The sequence below is a fragment of the Salmo salar genome, chromosome 24 (genome assembly GCF_965601325.2).
Source record: "Salmo salar chromosome 24, fSalSal1, whole genome shotgun sequence".
NCBI lineage: Eukaryota > Metazoa > Chordata > Actinopteri > Salmoniformes > Salmonidae > Salmo > Salmo salar.
In genome coordinates, this window is record NC_138314.1 from 41007959 (window position 1) to 41027879 (window position 19921).

The 19921-nt window shown below is 41.4% G+C and overlaps 1 protein-coding gene across 1 annotated transcript in view; it reads right to left on the minus strand.

The window, feature by feature from the left end:
• Positions 1–728: 728 nt before the first annotated feature.
• opn4xb (opsin 4xb) overlaps positions 729–19921 on the minus strand; it is a 32018-nt gene continuing 12825 nt past the window's right edge. The window contains 8 exon segments of the mRNA NM_001279053.1: positions 729–1686; positions 2036–2158; positions 2808–2970; positions 3166–3273; positions 9028–9189; positions 12168–12339; positions 12672–12875; positions 13368–13501. Coding sequence (NP_001265982.1) covers positions 1294–1686; positions 2036–2158; positions 2808–2970; positions 3166–3273; positions 9028–9189; positions 12168–12339; positions 12672–12875; positions 13368–13501 — 1459 coding nt within the window. The 3' untranslated portion in view covers positions 729–1293.

A 19921-nucleotide genomic window follows, 5' to 3' on the forward strand; every position in this document is an offset into this window, starting at 1 on the left:
CAACATCAGTAGGGCAGACAAGTCTCAAAGCAAACAAATAAAAATGATCCAACGATATTATCAAGAAACATAACCACACGAACAAAATGGACAATAGTGACAACAAAATGTGCAATAAGTGAAAATGTAGCAAAATGTCTTTAAATAAACAGGAGTCAGGATCGATGATTACATCCCTGCCCGTGTGATAAAGGAAGCTGTGGTCAAACTCAATGCAAAGGGCACAGAAGATCCCATAGCCAATCGGATACAGGGAAGAAGTTTGACCGGAATAATTTTGTTGTGTGCCTTCTTTTCCAGGTGTCTAGATTCTGGAATGTCCATTAAAGGTCAAATCTGTAATACATGTCCTAATGTTCAATAGTCATTTCAATTAACTATGCCCGTTGATTATTGAAGAATATAACTTTTGCGAGTTGCTTAATTTATTTTTGTGAGCTCACTACACCTGACTTCACCTATCTTAACCCAAATTTAAAGTAAAATTACCCCATTGTTCATGTTTTTTTGGGTCCATTTGAGCATTTGTTTGTAACAATGTATAGGTTCAAAATATATTTAAAACCATCATGTCGATCTCATGGACTGTCAGACCATAACCCCATGAATTGGGAGTGGTCACATTTAGCTTGTTGCTTGTTGTCCTGGCCCTTTCTAGCGTGAGCTTTGTTCTTTGTGTCAGTTGCCCTGTCTAGATGTGTCCTTTTTGTCTATGTCTCTTGTTTTTATTTACAGATTGTTTTTTAAATGAAATGTGCGTTATAAATTCAATGTATTATTTTATTATTTTAAAACAGACTCCAGATTGTGGCTTTAATGTCCATAGCTCATTAACACTCATTGCCAACATTGGTCCATTGGCATGAGGATGTTAGTTATATTTGCTACTATAAAGGCCTTCTTTCTAAGTCAATATACATTATGGAACCACTATACCATCATAGATCCTCTGAATGAAGGGTGCCATTTAGACAAACAGCAGAAAGTAGGATGTTAATCACAGTGGCTGGGGAATGAATCAGGTGGATTTTAATATTCCCTTCTACCCGGTAACACTTTCTTGTGACCAGAGCACACCAGAAATAGCCCTTCCTGGGTTTCTTTCTCCCTTCTGTTCATTGAAGCACAACCAGATCTTTCCTAGGGCTTGCCTTGGTCTCCTTCTCAAAGTCTGTTTAAAAAAAGAGGCTGGGTGGAATGGATTGGTTGGATCAGTATTAGAAAAGAGAAGAAGAAGGAAAGAAAGTATGCCATTTGGGACACAGACAAAGAGTTTAGAGTTTGTAAGTGAACTCAGGAGAGGAATCTTTCCACTGACTCCAGTAGCTCTGAAGAACAGCTCCGCAGGCCCACCAGCAGTTCGCCTTCCCCGTGACTCATCATGGCTCCCTGCTTCTCCACTAAGGACAAGTTGTCATCTGACATTAAGCTGCTCTCTGATGTTGGGCTGATGATGATTTGTGGGATACTGGAGATGTGAGAAAGCTGGGCTCGTAAACTAGGGGAGTCCAAGGTGCTCCTGCGCTCGCTGCCGCTTTCACTCTCTGTCGTCTCTCCTCCATTGGTTAGCTGGACACTCTGGCTCCTCTTCGATAAGGCCAGCAGGGGGACGGCTGCCATGCAGATGGAGCCAGACACTACCTCGTGTTCACTGGCGCTCATAGACTCCTTCAGTGCGTGGCTGGGCTGAAACACAGATACATGAGTAGAGCATGGTCATGACGACAGTAAATACAGGGCTGAGGTTTAATGTGGTCCCGTGTGGCTCAGTTGGCAAAGCATGGTGCTTGCAACACTAGGGTTGTGGGTTTGATTCCTGCTGGGGCCACCCATATGAGGAAAAAAAATGCATGTACTACTATATTTGGATAAAATGTTTTCTAAATGGCATAAAGGCACAACAATGTCCACCAATCAAGTAGTACAATTCAGATCAATGTGTGGTCACAACATGATGTTCAATGACTGAGGAGAAATACCAAACCAATGGCAAATAAAAAGGCAAACCACACCGCAAGTATCTCTGCTCTCTCACCTTCTCTGCAGCACAAATTATCTTGGTCTTGCAACATTTGTCTTTGGGCATTTTAAAGGACGAGGTGCTTCTGAAGGAGGCGTCGTTACGCTCTGGAGGATCCAGCACCACATCTCCAAACACCTGTGGTTAGGAACCATATATGGATTTAGTTCAACTTTCTTTTCTCAACTTTTGACAAGAAAAACATGAGGGAGCCATAATCTTCAAAAAGCAAAGAGGATTCTTCTGAGATACCTGTGAGGGTAGCAGCAGGGTCGAGCCAAGAAAAGACCCACATGGCACAATGCCTTGTCTAGGATCAGTGCTCATATTAGACAACATTTCATTTGTTTCACCTACAGCAACAGAAAACCCCCATTCTAATATGTTGGTGATAAACAGTGTCCACCCTCCTTAAACTGCAGTGTTTGGATATTGACCCTGTGTGCTCTATTTTGGTCTAAAGTTAAATTACTCCATTGTTTATGTTTTGTTGGTTCCATTTGAACATTTGTTTGTAACAATGTAGAGGTTCAAAATATATAAAAAACGTCCATGTCGATCTCATATGGTTGTTGAATGTCAGTAGTTAATAGTGAAGATCTGCCGTAGGGAATGATAATGTTGATAATGATAATGTTGACCTGAAGTCAAACCTACGCCATTGATCATACTTTAGCTCTAGGGTGAAGTTTCCACTAGGTACAGATCAGCTTCCCCTCCCACAATCATAACCTTAACCATTCATGGGGGAAATGCACAACTGACCCAGCTTCAGCCTACACCTTACCATACTGGAGGAGATGGAGGATGTGGCGCAGAAATGGGTCCTTGAGACGGACGACTGCCTGCTGATAGTGGAATCTCGGAAGGAAGACTCGCTGTTGAAGTCCTTTTTGTCCTTTCTCGGTGACAAACATCTCAAACAAGGTACCTTCTCTGCCAATGTGGCCCTGTAGACGACATGGAGGACCAAAAAACTTTTGAAACACATATTTCTTATTTTTTTTTTACAGTAAATAGCACAGAGCAAAGTTAATTTTCCTAGTTAGGGTTGATAAAACACATCTATTCATTTATTCAGTCATTTGTTTGTTTATTTATTATTTCAATCATTCATTGGATTTTCATAACACACAGTAGTTTACCTGTACTTTGTGTGTATAATGGCATAAATAAAAGGGTTGTAGATGGTAGAGGCTTTTGCTATAACTGCAGGTACGGCTTTGGAGTACGGTGACAGAATGTTGGCGTGTCTGAAAAGACAGAAGACAAGTAAGTAATCTCTCCATTATCCAGTAACGAAGGCAGTGTAATGGTTGGGATTATCCAAAACATCTATCAACAGCTGGACCAGGGTTTATGTACCTTCCAGTACAGATGGGGAGAAATATTTAAATGTTATATAACGAAGCCTCTGTCTCAGTAGTAATGGGAAAAACACATGGCTAAAAATGTCATGACAATTTTATTCAATTAACAAAGAGAAGAGGTTAGTTACCTAGTTGTTCAATGTATTAATTTGAATCTTTCAATTTTATATATATATATATATATATATATATTTTTGAGGGGGGATATTTTAACTTTTTGGGGGTGACAGAGATATATTGGAAATGAGAGAGGTGACAGAGATATATTGGAAATGAGAGAGGTGACAGAGAGAGAGGGGGCGTGGAGCTGGCAGTAATTCCCAGGATTTGCCATATTCTTATAGAAACCAAGAAAATCCCCCACATTTTTGGAAACAAGAACAGAAATGTCAAGTTTGGTGGTAAATCTAATCTTGAAAAGTGCAGAATACCTCTGAATGTGATCTGAATGTAAAGCTAGTGAAAATAAAAATATCACTCAAGGCATGTTCATCAAAAAGGCAACGTAAGACAAACATGCCCACACACGGTACATCCAGTAGCTCTAGAAATATATTACAGTATTGTTCTACGGACGTACACACGGTACATCCAGTAGCTCTAGAAATATATTACAGTATTGTTCTATGGACGTCCACACGGTACATCCAGTAGCTCTAGAAATATATTACAGTATTGTTCTATGGACGTCCACACGGTACATCCAGTAGCTCTAGAAATATATTACAGTATTGTTCTATGGACGTACACACGGTACATCCAGTAGCTCTAGAAATATATTACAGTATTGTTCTACGGACGTACACACAATAAACATCCAGTAGCTCTAGAAATATATTACAGTATTGTTCTATGGACGTACACACGGTACATCCAGTAGCTCTAGAAATATATTACAGTATTGTTCTATGGACGTCCACACGGTACATCCAGTAGCTCTAGAAATATATTACAGTATTGTTCTATGGACGTACACACGGTACATCCAGTAGCTCTAGAAATATATTACAGTATTGTTCTATGGACGTCCACACGGTACATCCAGTAGCTCTAGAAATATATTACAGTATTGTTCTATGGACGTCCACACGGTACATCCAGTAGCTCTAGAAATATATTACAGTATTGTTCTATGGACGTACACACGGTACATCCAGTAGCTCTAGAAATATATTACAGTATTGTTCTATGGACGTACACACGGTACATCCAGTAGCTCTAGAAATATATTACAGTATTGTTCTACGGACGTACACACAATAAACATCCAGTAGCTCTAGAAATATATTACAGTAATGTTCTACGGATGTACACACAATAAATATCCAGTAGCTCTAGAAATATATTACAGTATTGTTCTACGGACGTACACACAATAAACATCCAGCAGAGGCTACACTAGTATCTTGGAAACCTGGACATTGCTACATTAGATGATGTCAAAAATAATTACATTTAGCCATTGTAGATATGCACTACCGTTCAAAAGTTTGGGGTCACTTAGAAATGTCCTTGTTTTTGAAAGTAAAGCACATTTTTATGTTCATTAAAATAACATCAATTTGATCAGAAATATAGTGTTGACATTGTTAATGTTGTAAATAACTATTGTAGCTGGAAACGGCAGATTTTTTATGGAATATCTACATAGGCGTACAGCGGCCCATTATCAGGAACCATCACTCCTGTGTTCCATGGCACGTTGTGTTAGCTAATCCAAGTTTATCATTTTAAAAGGCTAACTGGTCATTAGAAAACTATTTTGCAACTTTGTTAGCACAGCTGAAAACTGTTGTTCTGATTAAAGAAGCAATAAAACTGGCCTTCTTTAGACTAGTTGTGTATCTGGAACATCAGCATTTGTGGATTCGATTACAGCCTCAAAATGGCCAGAAACAAAGACCTTTCTTCTGAAACTCGTCAGTTTATTCTTGTTCTGGGAAATGAAGGCTATTCCATGCGAGAAATTGCCAAGAAACTGAAGATCTCGTACAACACTGTGTACAGTCGTGGCCAAAAGTTTTGAGAATGACACAAATATTAATTTCCACAAAGTTTGCTGATTCAGTGTCTTTAGATATTTTTCAAGCATTTCATAAGTGTCAAAGGCTTTTATTGACAATTACATGAAGTTGATGCAAAGAGTCAATATTTGCAGTGTTGACCCTTCTTTTTCAAGACCTCTGCAATCCGCCCTGGCATGCTGTCAATTAACTTCTGGGCCACATCCTGACTGATGGCAGCCCATTCTTGCATAATCAATGCTTGGAGTTTGTCAGAATTTGTGGGGTTTTGTTTGTCCACCCGCCTCTTGAGGATTGACCACAAATTCTCAATGGGATTAAGGTCTGGGGAGTTTCCTGGCCATGGACCCAAAATATCAATGTTTTGTTCCCCGAGCCACTTAGTTATCACTTTTGCCTTATGGCAAGGTGTTCCATCATGCTGGGAAAGGCATTGTTCGTCACCAAACTGTTCCTGGATGGTTGTGAGAAGTTGTTCTCAGAGGATATGTTGGTAGCATTCTTTATTCATGGCTGTGTTCTTAGGCAAAATTGTGAGTGAGCCCACTCCCTTGGCTGAGAAGCAACCCCACACATCAATGGTCTCAGGATGCTTTACTGTTGGCATGACACAGGACTGATGGTAGTACTCACCTTGTCTTCTCCGGACAAGCTTTTTTCCATATGCCCCAAACAATTGGAAAGGGGATTCATCAGAGAAAATGACTTTACCCCAGTCCTCAGCAGTCCAATCCCTGTACCTTTTGCAGAATATCAGTCTGTCCCTGATGTTTTTCCTGGAGAGAAGTGGCTTCTTTGCTGCCCTTCTTGACACCAGGCCATCCTCCAAAAGTCTTTGACTCACTGTGCGTGCAGATGCACTCACACCTGCCTGTTGCCATTCCTGAGCAAGCTCTGTACTGGTGGTGCCCCGATCCCACAGCTGAATCAACTTTAGGAGACGGTCCTGGCGCTTGCTGGCCTTTCTTGGGCACCCTGAAGCCTTCTTCACAACAATTGAACCGCTCTCCTTGAAGTTCTTGATGATCCGAAAAATGGTTGATTTAGGTGCAATATTACTGGCAGCAATATCCTTGCCTGTGAAGCCCTTTTTGTGCAAAGCAATGATGACGGCATGTGTTTCCTTGCAGGTAACCATGATTGACAGAGGACGAACAATGATTCCAAGCACCACCCTCCTTTTGAAACTTCCAGTCACAGAGTGATCTCCAGCCTTGTCCTCGTCAACACTCACACCTGTGTTAACGAGAGAATCACTGACATGATGTCAGCTGGTCCTTTTATGGCATGGCTGAAATGCAGTAGAAATGTATTTTGGGGATTCAGTTCATTTGCATGGCAAAGAGGGACTTTGCAATTCATCTGATCACTCTTCATAACATTCTGGAGTTTAACCTAATTGCCATCATACAAACTGAGGCAGCAGAGTTTGTGAAAATTAATATTTGTGTCATTCTCAAAACTTTTGGCCACGACTGTACTACTCCCTTCACAGAACAGCGCAAACTGTCTCTAACCAGAATAGGAAGAGGAGTGGGAGGCCCCGGTGCACAACTGGGCAAGAGGACAAGTACATTAGCGTGTTCAGTTTGAGAAACAGATGCCTCACAAGTCCTCAACTGGCAGCTTCATTAAATAGTACCCACAAAACACCTCTCTCAACGTCGACAGTGAAGAGGCGACTCCGGGATGCTGTTTTTCTTTCAAAAACAAGGACATTTCTAATGACCTCAAACTTTAGAACGGTAGTGTATATGTCAAATCAAATTTGATTTGTCACATGCGCCGAATACAAGTAAGAATTTCACCTTACCGTGAAATACTTACTTACAAGCCCTTAATCAACAATGCAAGTTCAAGAAATAGAGTTAAGAAAAGATTTACTAAATAAAAAATATAAATTAAATAAAAAGCAACACAATAAAATAACAATAGCAAGGCTATGTACAGGGGGTACCGGTACCGAGTCAATGTGCAGGGGTACAGGTTAGTCGAGGTCACCCAAGCTTTTGTATATTTTGTATATATACTGCTCAAAAAAATAAAGGGAACACTTAAACAACACATCCTAGATCTGAATGAAAGAAATAATCTTATTAAATACTTTTTTCTTTACATAGTTGAATGTGCTGACAACAAAATCACATAAAAAGAATCAATGGAAATCCAATTTATCAACCCATGGAGGTCTGGATTTGGAGTCACACTCAAAATTAAAGTGGAAAACCACACTACAGGCTGATCCAACTTTGATGTAATGTCCTTAAAACAAGTCAAAATGAGGCTCAGTAGTGTGTGTGGCCTCCACGTGCCTGTATGACCTCCCTACAATGCCTGGGCATGCTCCTGATGAGGTGGCGGATGGTCTCCTGAGGGATCTCCTCTCAGACCTGGACTAAAGCATCCGCCAACTCCTGGACAGTCTGTGGTGCAAAGTGGCGTTGGTGGATGGAGCGAGACATGATGTCCCAGATGTGCTCAATTGGATTCAGGTCTGGGGAACGGGCGGGCCAGTCCATAGCATCAATGCCTTCCTCTTGCAGGAACTGCTGACACACTCCAGCCACATGAGGTCTAGCATTGTCTTGCATTAGGAGGAACCCAGGGCCACCTGCACCAGCATATGGTCTCACAAGGGGTCTTAGGATCTCATCTCGGTACCTAATGGCAGTCAGGCTACCTCTGGCGAGCATATGGAGGGCTGTGTGGCCCCCCAAAGAAATGCCACCCCACACCATGACTGACCCACCGCCAAACCGGTCATGCTGGAGGATGTTACAGGCAGCAGAACGTTCTCCACGGCGTCTCCAGACTCTGTCACGTCTGTCACGTGCTCAGTGTGAACCTGCTTTCATCTGTGAAGAGCACAGGGCGCCAGTGGCAAATTTGCCAATCTTGGTGTTCTCTGGCAAATGCCAAACGTCCTGCACGGTGTTGGGCTGTAAGCACAACCCCCACCTGTGGACGTCGGGCCCTCATACCACCCTCATGGAGTCTGTTTCTGACCATTTGAGCAGACACATGCACATTTGTGGCCTGCTGGAGGTGATTTTGCAGGGCTCTGGCAGTGCTTCTCCTGCTCCTCCTTGCACAAAGGCGGAGGTAGCGGTCCTGTTGCTGGGTTGTTGCCCTCCTACGGCCTCCTCCACGTCTCCTGATGTACTGGCCTGTCTCCTGGTAGCGCCTCCATGCTCTGGACACTACGCTGACAGACACAGCAAACCTTCTTGCCACAGCTCGCATTGATGTGCCATCCTGGATGAGCTGCACTACCTGAGCCACTTGTGTGGGTTGTAGACTCCGTCTCATGCTACCACTAGAGTGAAAGCACCGCCAGCATTCAAAAGTGACCAAAACATCAGCCAGGAAGCATAGGAACTGAGAAGTGGTCTGTGGTTACCACCTGCAGAACCACTCCTTTATTGGGGGTGTCTTTTTAATTGCCTATAATTTCCACCTGTTGTCTATTCCATTAGCACAACAGCATGTGAAATGTATTGTCAATCAGTGTTGCTTCCTAAGTGGACAGTTTGATTTCACAGAAGTGTGATTGACTTTGAGTTACATTGTGTTGTTTAAGTGTTCCCTTTATTTTTTTGAGCAGTGTACTTACCCTGCCCAGGAGATCATGGTGACGGTGGCATACGGCGACCAGGACAGCACATACACAACAATGACCACAAAGGCGATTTTGGCCAGCTTCCACTCATTCCTGATGCTCTTCTGCTGGATCAGCGTACATTTCCTCACTTGTGTCCCCAAGTTCTCTACTTCCCTGCAGGAACAAACAGAGGAGCCTGTCTGTTAGGTGGAAACAATGACACAAAGGACAACCCACATGAAAAAAATACTACAGTTGACTATAGAATTCTATAGTCAACTGTAGTATACTGTAGAATAATATACTACACACTGTAGTATCCCTCGATCAATTGTAGTACTTACTAGAGAATGTTGCATTCAGTGGAGGCTGGTGGGAGGAGCTATAGGAGGACGGGCTCATTGTATTGGCTGGAATATAACAGTTGGAACAGATGGTTTCCATATGTTTGATGTGTTTGATACTGTTCCATTGATTCCATTCCAGCCATTACAATGAGCCCATCCCCTTATAGCTCCTCCCACCAGCCGCCACTGGTTGTAGTATACCGTAAAATTCTATCGTAAATACAATATTATTATCCTCAACAACAAAAAACACCGTAGTAAATATTACAGTAACGTCAGTAAAAACACTACAGTCTGCAAAAACACTACAGTCTGCAAAAACAGTGAAGTTTTTTAACAATAGTAATAGTACAAGTATTTAATTTGCATATACCCTGCCCATTCCCCTCCCACAAGTTCCAAGTTGTGCCACCCATAAGTGGGAAACCTACATGCCAAGTATAGATCATACATTGTGTTACCTGCAAGTTATAGGAAGGAGCAGAACTTGTGAATTATCTGTTCAGACCACATGCTTACCTTTCTAAAGGTCATGGACAATGTGCACTTAGTATTTTCCCAGGAGGTTCATTCTGTAGCTAGAGGACTCCTGATATGCCCAGAACTGACAAGTAAATTATATTTTTGGGTTTTTATCTGTTATTGTTTAGTACTGTCTTTTTGTTAGCTCGGGCCATCAACTGAAGTGCTGCCTGTCTTCCCAGTAGCCTACTTGGTGTGTAAACTGCTGACTGCTCATCATTTGCAGATGATTGTTGACACATCAATCAGGATTAAGGGGCAGGGCAATTTGTGACTTGTTTTGGTAATCACTCTATCAAAGGGGGAGTGGTTTCTTCTCTTCTAGGCAATCAGCAATTAGTGTTAGCACTTCAGTCTCTCCTGGTTTCTCAGCGCCGGCTGTGATCGGAGGTCTCGTCGGCAAAACTAAGACCGTCGCCAAAACAAAGACGGTTCTGCCGAGTTGTTCGAGGAAGGAAAGTGAGGAAGTCTCCACATCACTCTCACTTGAGTACCTAGTAATTTTCTGATCTCATTTTGCTCTTTTGTAGCTTTGGTAATTATGTGTGTTTTCTATACCTGTTAATTCCTCTCCCTGTAGGCTTTACAGACGCTCTCCATCCCCTGGCTGCAACCCTTCTAATTTAGTGTACCCTGCGCACACAACCCATGTGGAATTCCGGGTCTCAACCTCCCGATGTCTGCTTTCGATTAATTTCTTTCCAACTCTTTCTTTCTCCTTCTTGCCTTTTTTGACATCTCCCTTTCCCAATCCCCTCCAATTTACAAGGCAGGCAATACGCTTGACCTCATCTTTACTAGTGGCTGACAGCCTACTAATCCCACTCCAAGTCTCTGATCAGTACTTTCTTTACTGTCTCCCTCTCCTCTGTGCCTTATTGCTTAATAAGGCCATGCTCATGAAAATAAAAACTATCCTCCCTCATCTTAAACGGCACAGACCGCCACAGGTGTGGAAGGAGGTGAAGCAGCAATAGCTGGCATTTCCCTCCCTCCCTGACTGTCTCGAAGCATGGCATTTGATTGGCTACGGCGGGGCATTGCCGGAGTATTTACATGACACATGTAACCATGTTATGTAATATTGTCAATGTTTTTTGTTGTTGTCAGGGTTTAAAGAACAAATAGACTCGGGATGTCCTTTGTAATATGGTCACGCTATGAGATGGATGCCCAGCACTGTGGACATCCTGATAATTCATCCTGATTATAGTGACTTGTCTATGGGATGGATGCCCAGCACTGTGGACATCCTGATAATTCATCCTGATTATGATTGTCTATGGGATGGATGCCCAGCACCCTGGACATCCTGATAATTCATCCTGATTATGATTGTCTATGGGATGGATGCCCAGCACTGTGGACATCCTGATAATTCACCCTGATTATAGTGACTTGTCTATGGGATGGATGCCCAGCACCCTGGACATCCTGATAATTCATCCTGATTATGATTGTCTATGGGATGGATGCCCAGCACTGTGGACATCCTGATAATTCATCCTGATTATAGTGACTTGTCTATGGGATGGATGCCCAGCACTGTGGACATCCTGATAATTCATCCTGATTATGATTGTCTATGGGATGGATGCCCAGCACTGTGGACATCCTGATAATTCATCCTGATTATAGTGACTTGTCTATGGGATGGATGCCCAGCACTGTGGACATCCTGATAATTCATCCTGATTATGATTGTCTATGGGATGGATGCCCAGCACTGTGGACATCCTGATAATTCATCCTGATTATGATTGTCTATGGAATGGATGCTCAGCACTGCTTACATCCTGATAATTCATCCTGATTATAGTGATCGTCTATGATCCTAAAGTGTCCCGTAGCTTAACGGTTCCATGTTACATTAATATATATATTCTTAGCCTTCAACGAGGTGGATGTGGGTGGATATAATTTATGCTAGAATAACCATTGTGTAACCATTTGTAGTTACAGTACGTATATGTCACATAAGCTGACATATTAGTTGTTCGTTACTTATCTAATTACATATTCCTTATATGTCACAAAGCATGGCTAGGTTTAGGGACAGGTTCATGGTTAGGGTTAGGGACAGGTTCATGGTTAGGGTTAGGGACAGGTTCATGGTTAGGGTTAGGGACAGGTTCATGGTTAGGGTTAGGCTTAGTGTCTTGGGTGGATGTAGGTGTCCCAGCCTGATAGAGTGTGGCTTCTCAGTTATAATATGATGATTATAATATGATTGTTATGATTAGTAGTATTATGCCACCCAAGAAACTGGCATAATAGTCCCACCTGCTGGCAGTGCGGATGGCCAGGAACATGAAGAGGTAGCAGTAGAAGATGACTCCCAGTGGGATGAAGAAGGTAAAACAACACAGCATCATGGTGTAGCTCTGGTTGGCGTACGTGTATGTGACATAATCCCAAGTGCAGGAAGTCATGAGGCCCTCTGGGATATAGGAGCCTGTAAGAGCCAATACAAAATACAAAAAATACACAGAGTGTAAGTCCTGGCAGGTACTGGATGTCTTGGATAGGATAGGATAGGATAGGGTAGGATAGGATAGGATAGGATAGGATAGGGTAGGGTAGGATAGGATAGATGTTTAATTTAATGAGTTGGGTGCACCACAGCCCATGAAGCATTTTAGTGGTTAAATGCTTTGCTCGAGATCACAACAGCAGAAATATTGATGCCAGCGACCCTCGATCCCATCAGCCCAGCAATCATCCATTTTTACATTTACTTCTTAGCATATGAGGATGTGAATTTGAGTTGTTGGTGAAAGGACTTACTCCAGCCAACGAGTGGGGCAAAACTCCAGGCAAAAGAGTAAAGCCACACCATTAGTATTGCCAGGGTGGTCCGACGCCTTGACGACCGGCCAAGGGCCTTGAGGGGCTGGGTGATGACCAGGTAGCGGTCAATGGAGATAGCCAACAGGTTGATCATGGAGGTGATGCCAAAGAGAGCCCCACAGAAGGCATACATTTTGCATCCTGCAGACACACAGTTCAAATGCAGGTCAAAACCAACAATGTTCAGAGATTCAGATTGTAACCGTTGATAGAAAATGATCAATTATCAAACATGAACAAATAGCAACAAAGACTGTTTTGTGTTCCTCTTCGGGAGTTCCCTTTCACCGTCCACTATGGTGGTTGAATAGAATGGGCAACATTTTCGTAGTGCAAAGAAATATCCTAAACCTCATAATCTCACAGTGAAATTTGATTAAAATTATTTTTCAACAATGTGCATTATTAGGAGACGATTATCTAACTAGAGTTTAGTAAACTGAGCAATACGTAAATAGTAGCCTCTTTATAGCGCACATTGTTGAAGAAAACTTTATAATTAAATCCAGCTGAAAGATTATAATGAGGTTTATGGTAAATGTTGCACTTTGCACAATTCTTTTGAACTATATGACAACCAATGTTTGAGATGGTGCGGTGAAAAAGAGGAGAGAAAGGGGGATAATGACTTACCGTACTCGCCAAAAATCCACTCTTTATAGAGACAGTTAATGAAGAAGATGGGCGACTGTGTGAAAGCCATGAGGAAGTCGCTCACCGCCTGGTTCATGATGAAGTAGTTGGGCAGATTGCGGAGTTTCTTATTACTGTAACACAGGTAGGTGGAAATATATTATGCCAAACCACATTTCAAATCCATGAGCACACAAATCGCATAGGCCTATACAAATTAAAAACAAAATAATATATTTTAAGTGACAATAGGTATTGGTCTGAAGCTGAAAAAAGAAAGGAAATTCACATGAGCACCACAATGTCTATTCCACCCATGCTCTACCAAGGTTTTCCAGCACACAGCTTTGACCTACTACAGCAGCTATGTTGGTATTGTACTTCAGACTATGTGTAGGCAGGTTGATTAGGATTCAAACCTTCTCAAACAGCCTAGTTCATACTCTTAGAGGAGGTGCTTCCACAATGATGTGATCTTGTACCACATCCAATAATTGCCCTTGATTGCGCAGCATACAAGGTCAATTATTGGATTCTTCACACACCACAGTAAGATATTATCCCATTACACTACATTTTAAAGCTTTTTTGTATTAAGTGAAAGCAAGCTTTGCTTTTATTCTTACAACACCATCAGGCTTGTAGTAATGTGGTGCATGCCTGTATTTCCTTAAACCTTTTATTTTAGCAATACATGTCATTGAAATAAATGATTATAACATCCTTTTTTGGTCAATAGGTGCCCAACATAACAGGTGGTGGTGATGTGCTGGACACAGTAGCTCAGATAAATACAGCCTGTCTGCATTCCTGATTTCTGTAACTGTTACCTGTGTAATATTGAATTAAGGTCAGAAACACTTGTCTTTCAAACATGGTCCTGTTTTATCAATTGCTGTGGTGATAAAGGGACAGTTCATTACCTCTGTCAAAATAATGTGTCGTTTAAAGTTATGTTTGTACTTGCAATAAAGATAGTGACGTAACAAAAATACACATTTACAATAGGCCTACAGTATATCTAAAAATACATACAGCCAAATTATGTGTGTGTGTATGTATATATATATATATATATATATATATACTACCGGTCAAAAGTTTTAGAACACATAGTCATTCAATAGTTTTTCTTTATTTTTACTATTTTCTAAATTGTAGAATAATAGTGAAGACATCAAAGCTATGAAATAACACATATGGAATCATGTATTTTTTTTAAAGGTAGCCACCCTTTGTCTTGATGACAGCTTTGCTCACTCTCGGAATTCTCTCAACCAGGTTCATGAGGAATGCTTTTCCAACTGTCTTGAAGGAGTTCCCACATTTGCTGAACACTTGTTAGCTGCTTTTCCTTCACTCTGCGGTCCAACTCATCACAAACCATTGGTTGAGGTCAGGTGATTGTGGAGGGCAGGTCATCTGATGCAGCACCATCACTCTCCTTCTTGGTCAGATAGCCCTTACACATCCTGGAGGTGTGTTTTGGGTCATTTTCCTGGGGAAGAAAAATAATTATTTGCAGTGCCTTGGACCGCTGCGCCCTTCGGGAGCCTAAGGACAGATTTCCACCGGTCTAATGTACATTGCTCGTGCTTCTTGGCCCAAGCAAGTCTCTTCTTATTGTTGGTGTCCTTTAGTAGTGGTTTCTTTGCAGCAATTTGACCATGAAGGCCTGAATCACAGTCTCCTCTGAACAGTTGATGTTGAGATGTGTCTGGTGAACTCTGTGAAGCATTTATTTGGGCTGCAATTTCTGAGGCTGGTAACTCTAATGAACTTATCCTCTGCAGCAGAGGTAACTCTGAGTCTTCCTTTCCTGTGGCAGTCCTCATGAGAGCCAGTTCCATCATAGCGCTTGATGGTTTTTGTGACTGCACTTGAAGAAACTTTAAATGTTCTTGAAATTTTCCGCATTGACTGACCTTCATGTCTTAATAAAGTAATGATGGACTGTCATTTCTCTTTGTTTATTTGAGCTTATTTGAACTGATTGGCTCAAACAGATTAAGAAGTAAATAAATTCCACAAATTAACTTTTAACAAGGCACACCTGTTAATTGAAATGCATTCAGACTACCTCATGAAGCTGGTTGAAAGAATCACAAGAGTGTGTAAAGCTGTCATCAAGGCAACAGGTGGCTACTTTGAAGAATCTCAAATATAACATATTTTGATTTGTTTAACACTTTTGGTTACTACATGATTCCATATGTGTTATTTCATAGTTTTGATGTCTTCACTATTATTCTACAATGTAGATAATAGTAAAAATAAAGAAACACCCTTGAATGAGTAAGTGTGTCCAAATGTTTGACTGGTACTGTATATATACTGGTATACATAATTTTAATAGCAGTCCATTATCCCTCTGAAGAATATGAAGTATGAACTTCTTTTTATAAGAAACAATGTGTTGGAAATCCCAAATTGTTTGCATAGTCAACTTACACACAGCTCTGACAAACACAGTTACCCCACCACACATGCCACCAGGGGTCTTTTCACAGTCCCCAAATCCAGAACAAATTCAAGAAAGCGTACAGTATTATATAGAGCCCTTATTGCATGGAACTTCCTTCCATCTCATATTGCTCAAATAAACAGCATATCTGGTTTCAAAAAACAGGTAAAGCAACAGCTCACCACCTTTCCCCTATTTGACCTAGATAGTTTGTGTGTATGCATTGATGGGTAGGCTACGTGTGCCTTAAAAAAAATGCGTGTAGTTCTGTCCTTGAGCTGTTCTTGTCTATTCATGTTCTGTATTATGTCATGTTTCATATTTTGTGTGGACCCCAGGAAGAGTATCTGCTGCTTTTGAAACAGCTAATGGGGATCCTAATAAAATACCAAATTAGGCTGTTTGAGAAGGTTTGAATCCTAATCAACTTGCCTACACATAGTCTGAAGTACAATACCAACATAGCTGCTGTAGTAGGGCAAAGCTGTGTGCTGGAAAACCTTGGTAGAGCATGGGTGGAATAGACATTGTGGTGCTCATGTGAATTTCCTTTCTTTTTTCAGCTTCAGACCAATACCTATTGTCACTTAAAATATATTATTTTGTTTTTAATTTCCATGTTTTTTACACCGGAAGGGGAATATGCAACATTATTAATACAACATTATAATACAGTATAACACAGCAATAAAAGTTAGGTAAAAGTACACAATAATGACAAATGGCAACAGAAATAATGTAGTTATTAGTATTTTAGTTAATATTAACAGCTGATTTTCCAGCGGGAAGCAAAAAAACAGAAACCCATTTAAGCCAATATGGAGTAAACTGGGAAAATATCTCTATTAAGACAATCAAGAAAGCTCCTGGAAAATACACACATAATCAACATGTCCCATTAACTATTTACATGAAAATGTACCTTATAGTTTACTGAAAAAGGCCTAGTACTGCATTACCTGTAAACAAAGGTGAGTTATCACTAAATATAAAATGTACAACCAAATGTACATTCATCAGATATAGTCAACTTTGTAACTACAATTCAGGGATGGCCACAGTTGCTCCTGACAAGCTACAGGTTTATGCAGGATTTTTTGTTCAAGCCCAGTTCATGGTCTCGATGAACAGCTGAGATCTGGATGAACAGCTGACGTCTGGATGAACAGCTGAGATCTGGATGAACAGCTGAGATCTGGATGAACAGCTGAGATCTGGATGAACAGCTGAGGTCTGGATGAACAGCTGAGGTCTGGATGAACAGCTGAGGTCTGGATGAACAGCTGAGATCTGGATGAACAGCTGAGATCTGGATGAACAGCTGAGATCTGGATGAACAGCTGAGATCTGGATGAACAGCTGAGGTCTGGATGAACAGCTGAGGTCTGGATGAACAGCTGAGATCTGGATGAACAGCTGAGATCTGGATGAACAGCTGAGTGGTAGAACCAGGTGTTGTAGCACTGGGCTTGAACAGAAAAGCCTGAATAACGCTGTGGATCATTAAAGAGCAATTTTGATAACTCCTGATACAAACACTGCTACAAATGACAAACTGTTGAGAAATGCCTGTTGAAAAAACACCTGTAAAATACAGTCATTAGACAAGTGCCAAAAAATGATAGACATATTTACAAATCTGAAACTGGATAGGTGTTCTAAATTCTTGAATACAAAACTTCAGCTACAAATGTCTTAAGTAATGCTGTACACAGCTGTCCAATTCCAGTAAAATAATTGTCTTCATTAATAAATGGCAGTAAACAGTAAATATGAAAACAGGTGGGAGTACTCACAGATTTGGAACAGAACATTCATTTTAACTATTGATTGTGTGCGAAGTACCATGAGCGTGCATTTGAATTGGCATAAGTTGTTTGTCAGTTCCACATGGGCCAGCTTGCATTTCTCTGTGACAGGTGCATGCCCTCAATCCGTCACTGTGACATAAAGCACAGTGTCCTTGGGCAGTACTGTAGGGATGGCGTGCATCTCACGGATGAGAGCAATGACCTCTTTCTTCCTTGAGGGTCTGAGAGCTGGTCTCTCCTTCGTTCTAGGAAGATGCACACAGTAAAACACACCACCACACTCATTGTCACTTGCCTGCCTCTCTACGAACCCAAAAGTTATTTTAATGAATACAAATAAGCACTGTGTGTCAAAACTATACACTAAAGAGAGTGGTCAAAATGTACCCTCCTTCAGTTCCGAAGGCAGTGACACTGACCGTTAAACTACGAACCTTGTTATAAACATGTCAACTTCACACTATTTAACTGGACAATCTGGTGATGACAGAAAGCTTTCATTGCACAATGTTTTTGTTGTTAATTCACTCAGTACTGATTGAACGTTTATTTCTCTTGCTTGGTTAAAAAGAAATCGTCTGAAACAGTTGATGTGTTGAAAACAATCTCATTTACAGTGCATTCGTAAAGTATTCAGACACCCTGAGTTTTTCCACATTTTGTTACGTTACAGTCTTATTCTAAAATGGATTAAATAAAAACTTTTCCTTATCAATCTACACACAATACCCCATAATGGCAAAGTGACAACAGGCTTTTAGAAACTTTAGCAAATGTATATAAAAAATTAACAGAAATAACTTATTTACATAAGTATTCAAAGCCTTTGCTATGAGACTTGAAATTGAGCTCATGTGCATCCTGTTTCCATTGATCATCCTTGAGATGTTTCTACAACTTGGTTGGTGTCCACCTGTGGTAAATTCAATTGATTGGGCATGATTTGGAAAGGCACACACCTGTCTATATAAGGTCCCACAGTTGACAGTGCATGTCAGGGCAAAAACCAAGCCATGAGGTCGAAGGCATTGTCCGTGGAGCTCCGAGACGGGATTGTGTCTAGGCACAGATCTTGAGAAGGGTACAAAAACATTTATTCAGCATTGAAGGTCCCCAAGAACACAGTGGCCTCCGTCATCCTTAAATAGAAGAAGTTTGGAACCACCAAGACTCTTCCGGGAGCTGGCCACCCGGCCAAACTGAGCAATCGGGGGAGAACGTACTTGGTCAGTGAGGTGACCAACAACCCAATTGTCACTCTAACAGAGCTACAGAGTTCCTCTGTGGAGATGGGAGAACCTTCCAGAAGGACAATCATCTCTGCAGCACTCCTCAAAATCAGGCTGTCAGGGGTTTCTTCGTCGGAGGACGATATGGCGAAATCATCATCGGAAAATGAGGACCAATATGCAGCAGAGTTGAGATGGCTCATTTTGAACTTTTAATAAATTCCAAAACGAACCTACAAAATAACAAAAACGAACGCACAATACACTGACAGTCCTGTTAGGTTTACACACACTAAACACGGAACAATCTCCCACAATTAAACAGACAAACACACCCAACTAATATAGGACTTCCAATCAAAGGCAACACCACACAGCTGCCTTCAATTGGAAGTCCACCCCAATTAACCAAACATAGACATACAACTAACTAGATCAACATAGAAATACGTGAATCTCAAACAGTGCCCAAAAACCCCGGAATACTAAATCAAATGCCCTTACTACAAAAACACCACCCTGAACCACATAAAACAAATACCCTCTGCCACGTCCTGACCAAACTACAATACCAATTAACCCTTATACTGGCCAGGACGTGACACAGGCCTTTATGGTAGACTGGCCAGATGAAAACCACTCCTCAGGAAAAGGCACATGACAGCTGCTTGGAGTTTGCCAAAAGGCACCTAAAGACTCTCAGACCATGAGAAACAAGATTCTCTGGTCTGATGAAACCAAGATTGAACTCTTTGGTCTGAATGCCAAGCGTCACATCTGGAGGAAACCTGGAACCATCCCTAAGGGGAAGCATGGTGGTGGCAGCATCATGCTGTGGGGATGTTTTTCAGTGTCAGGGACTGAGACACTAGTCAGGATCAAAGGAAAGATGAGTGGAGCAAGATGAAAACCTGCTCCAGAGCACTCAGGACCTCTGGCTGGGGCGAAGGTTCACCTTCCAACAGGACAACAACCCTAAGCACACAGCCAAGACAATGCAGGAGTGGCTTTGGGACAAGTCTCTGAATGTCCTTGAGTGGCCCAGCAAGA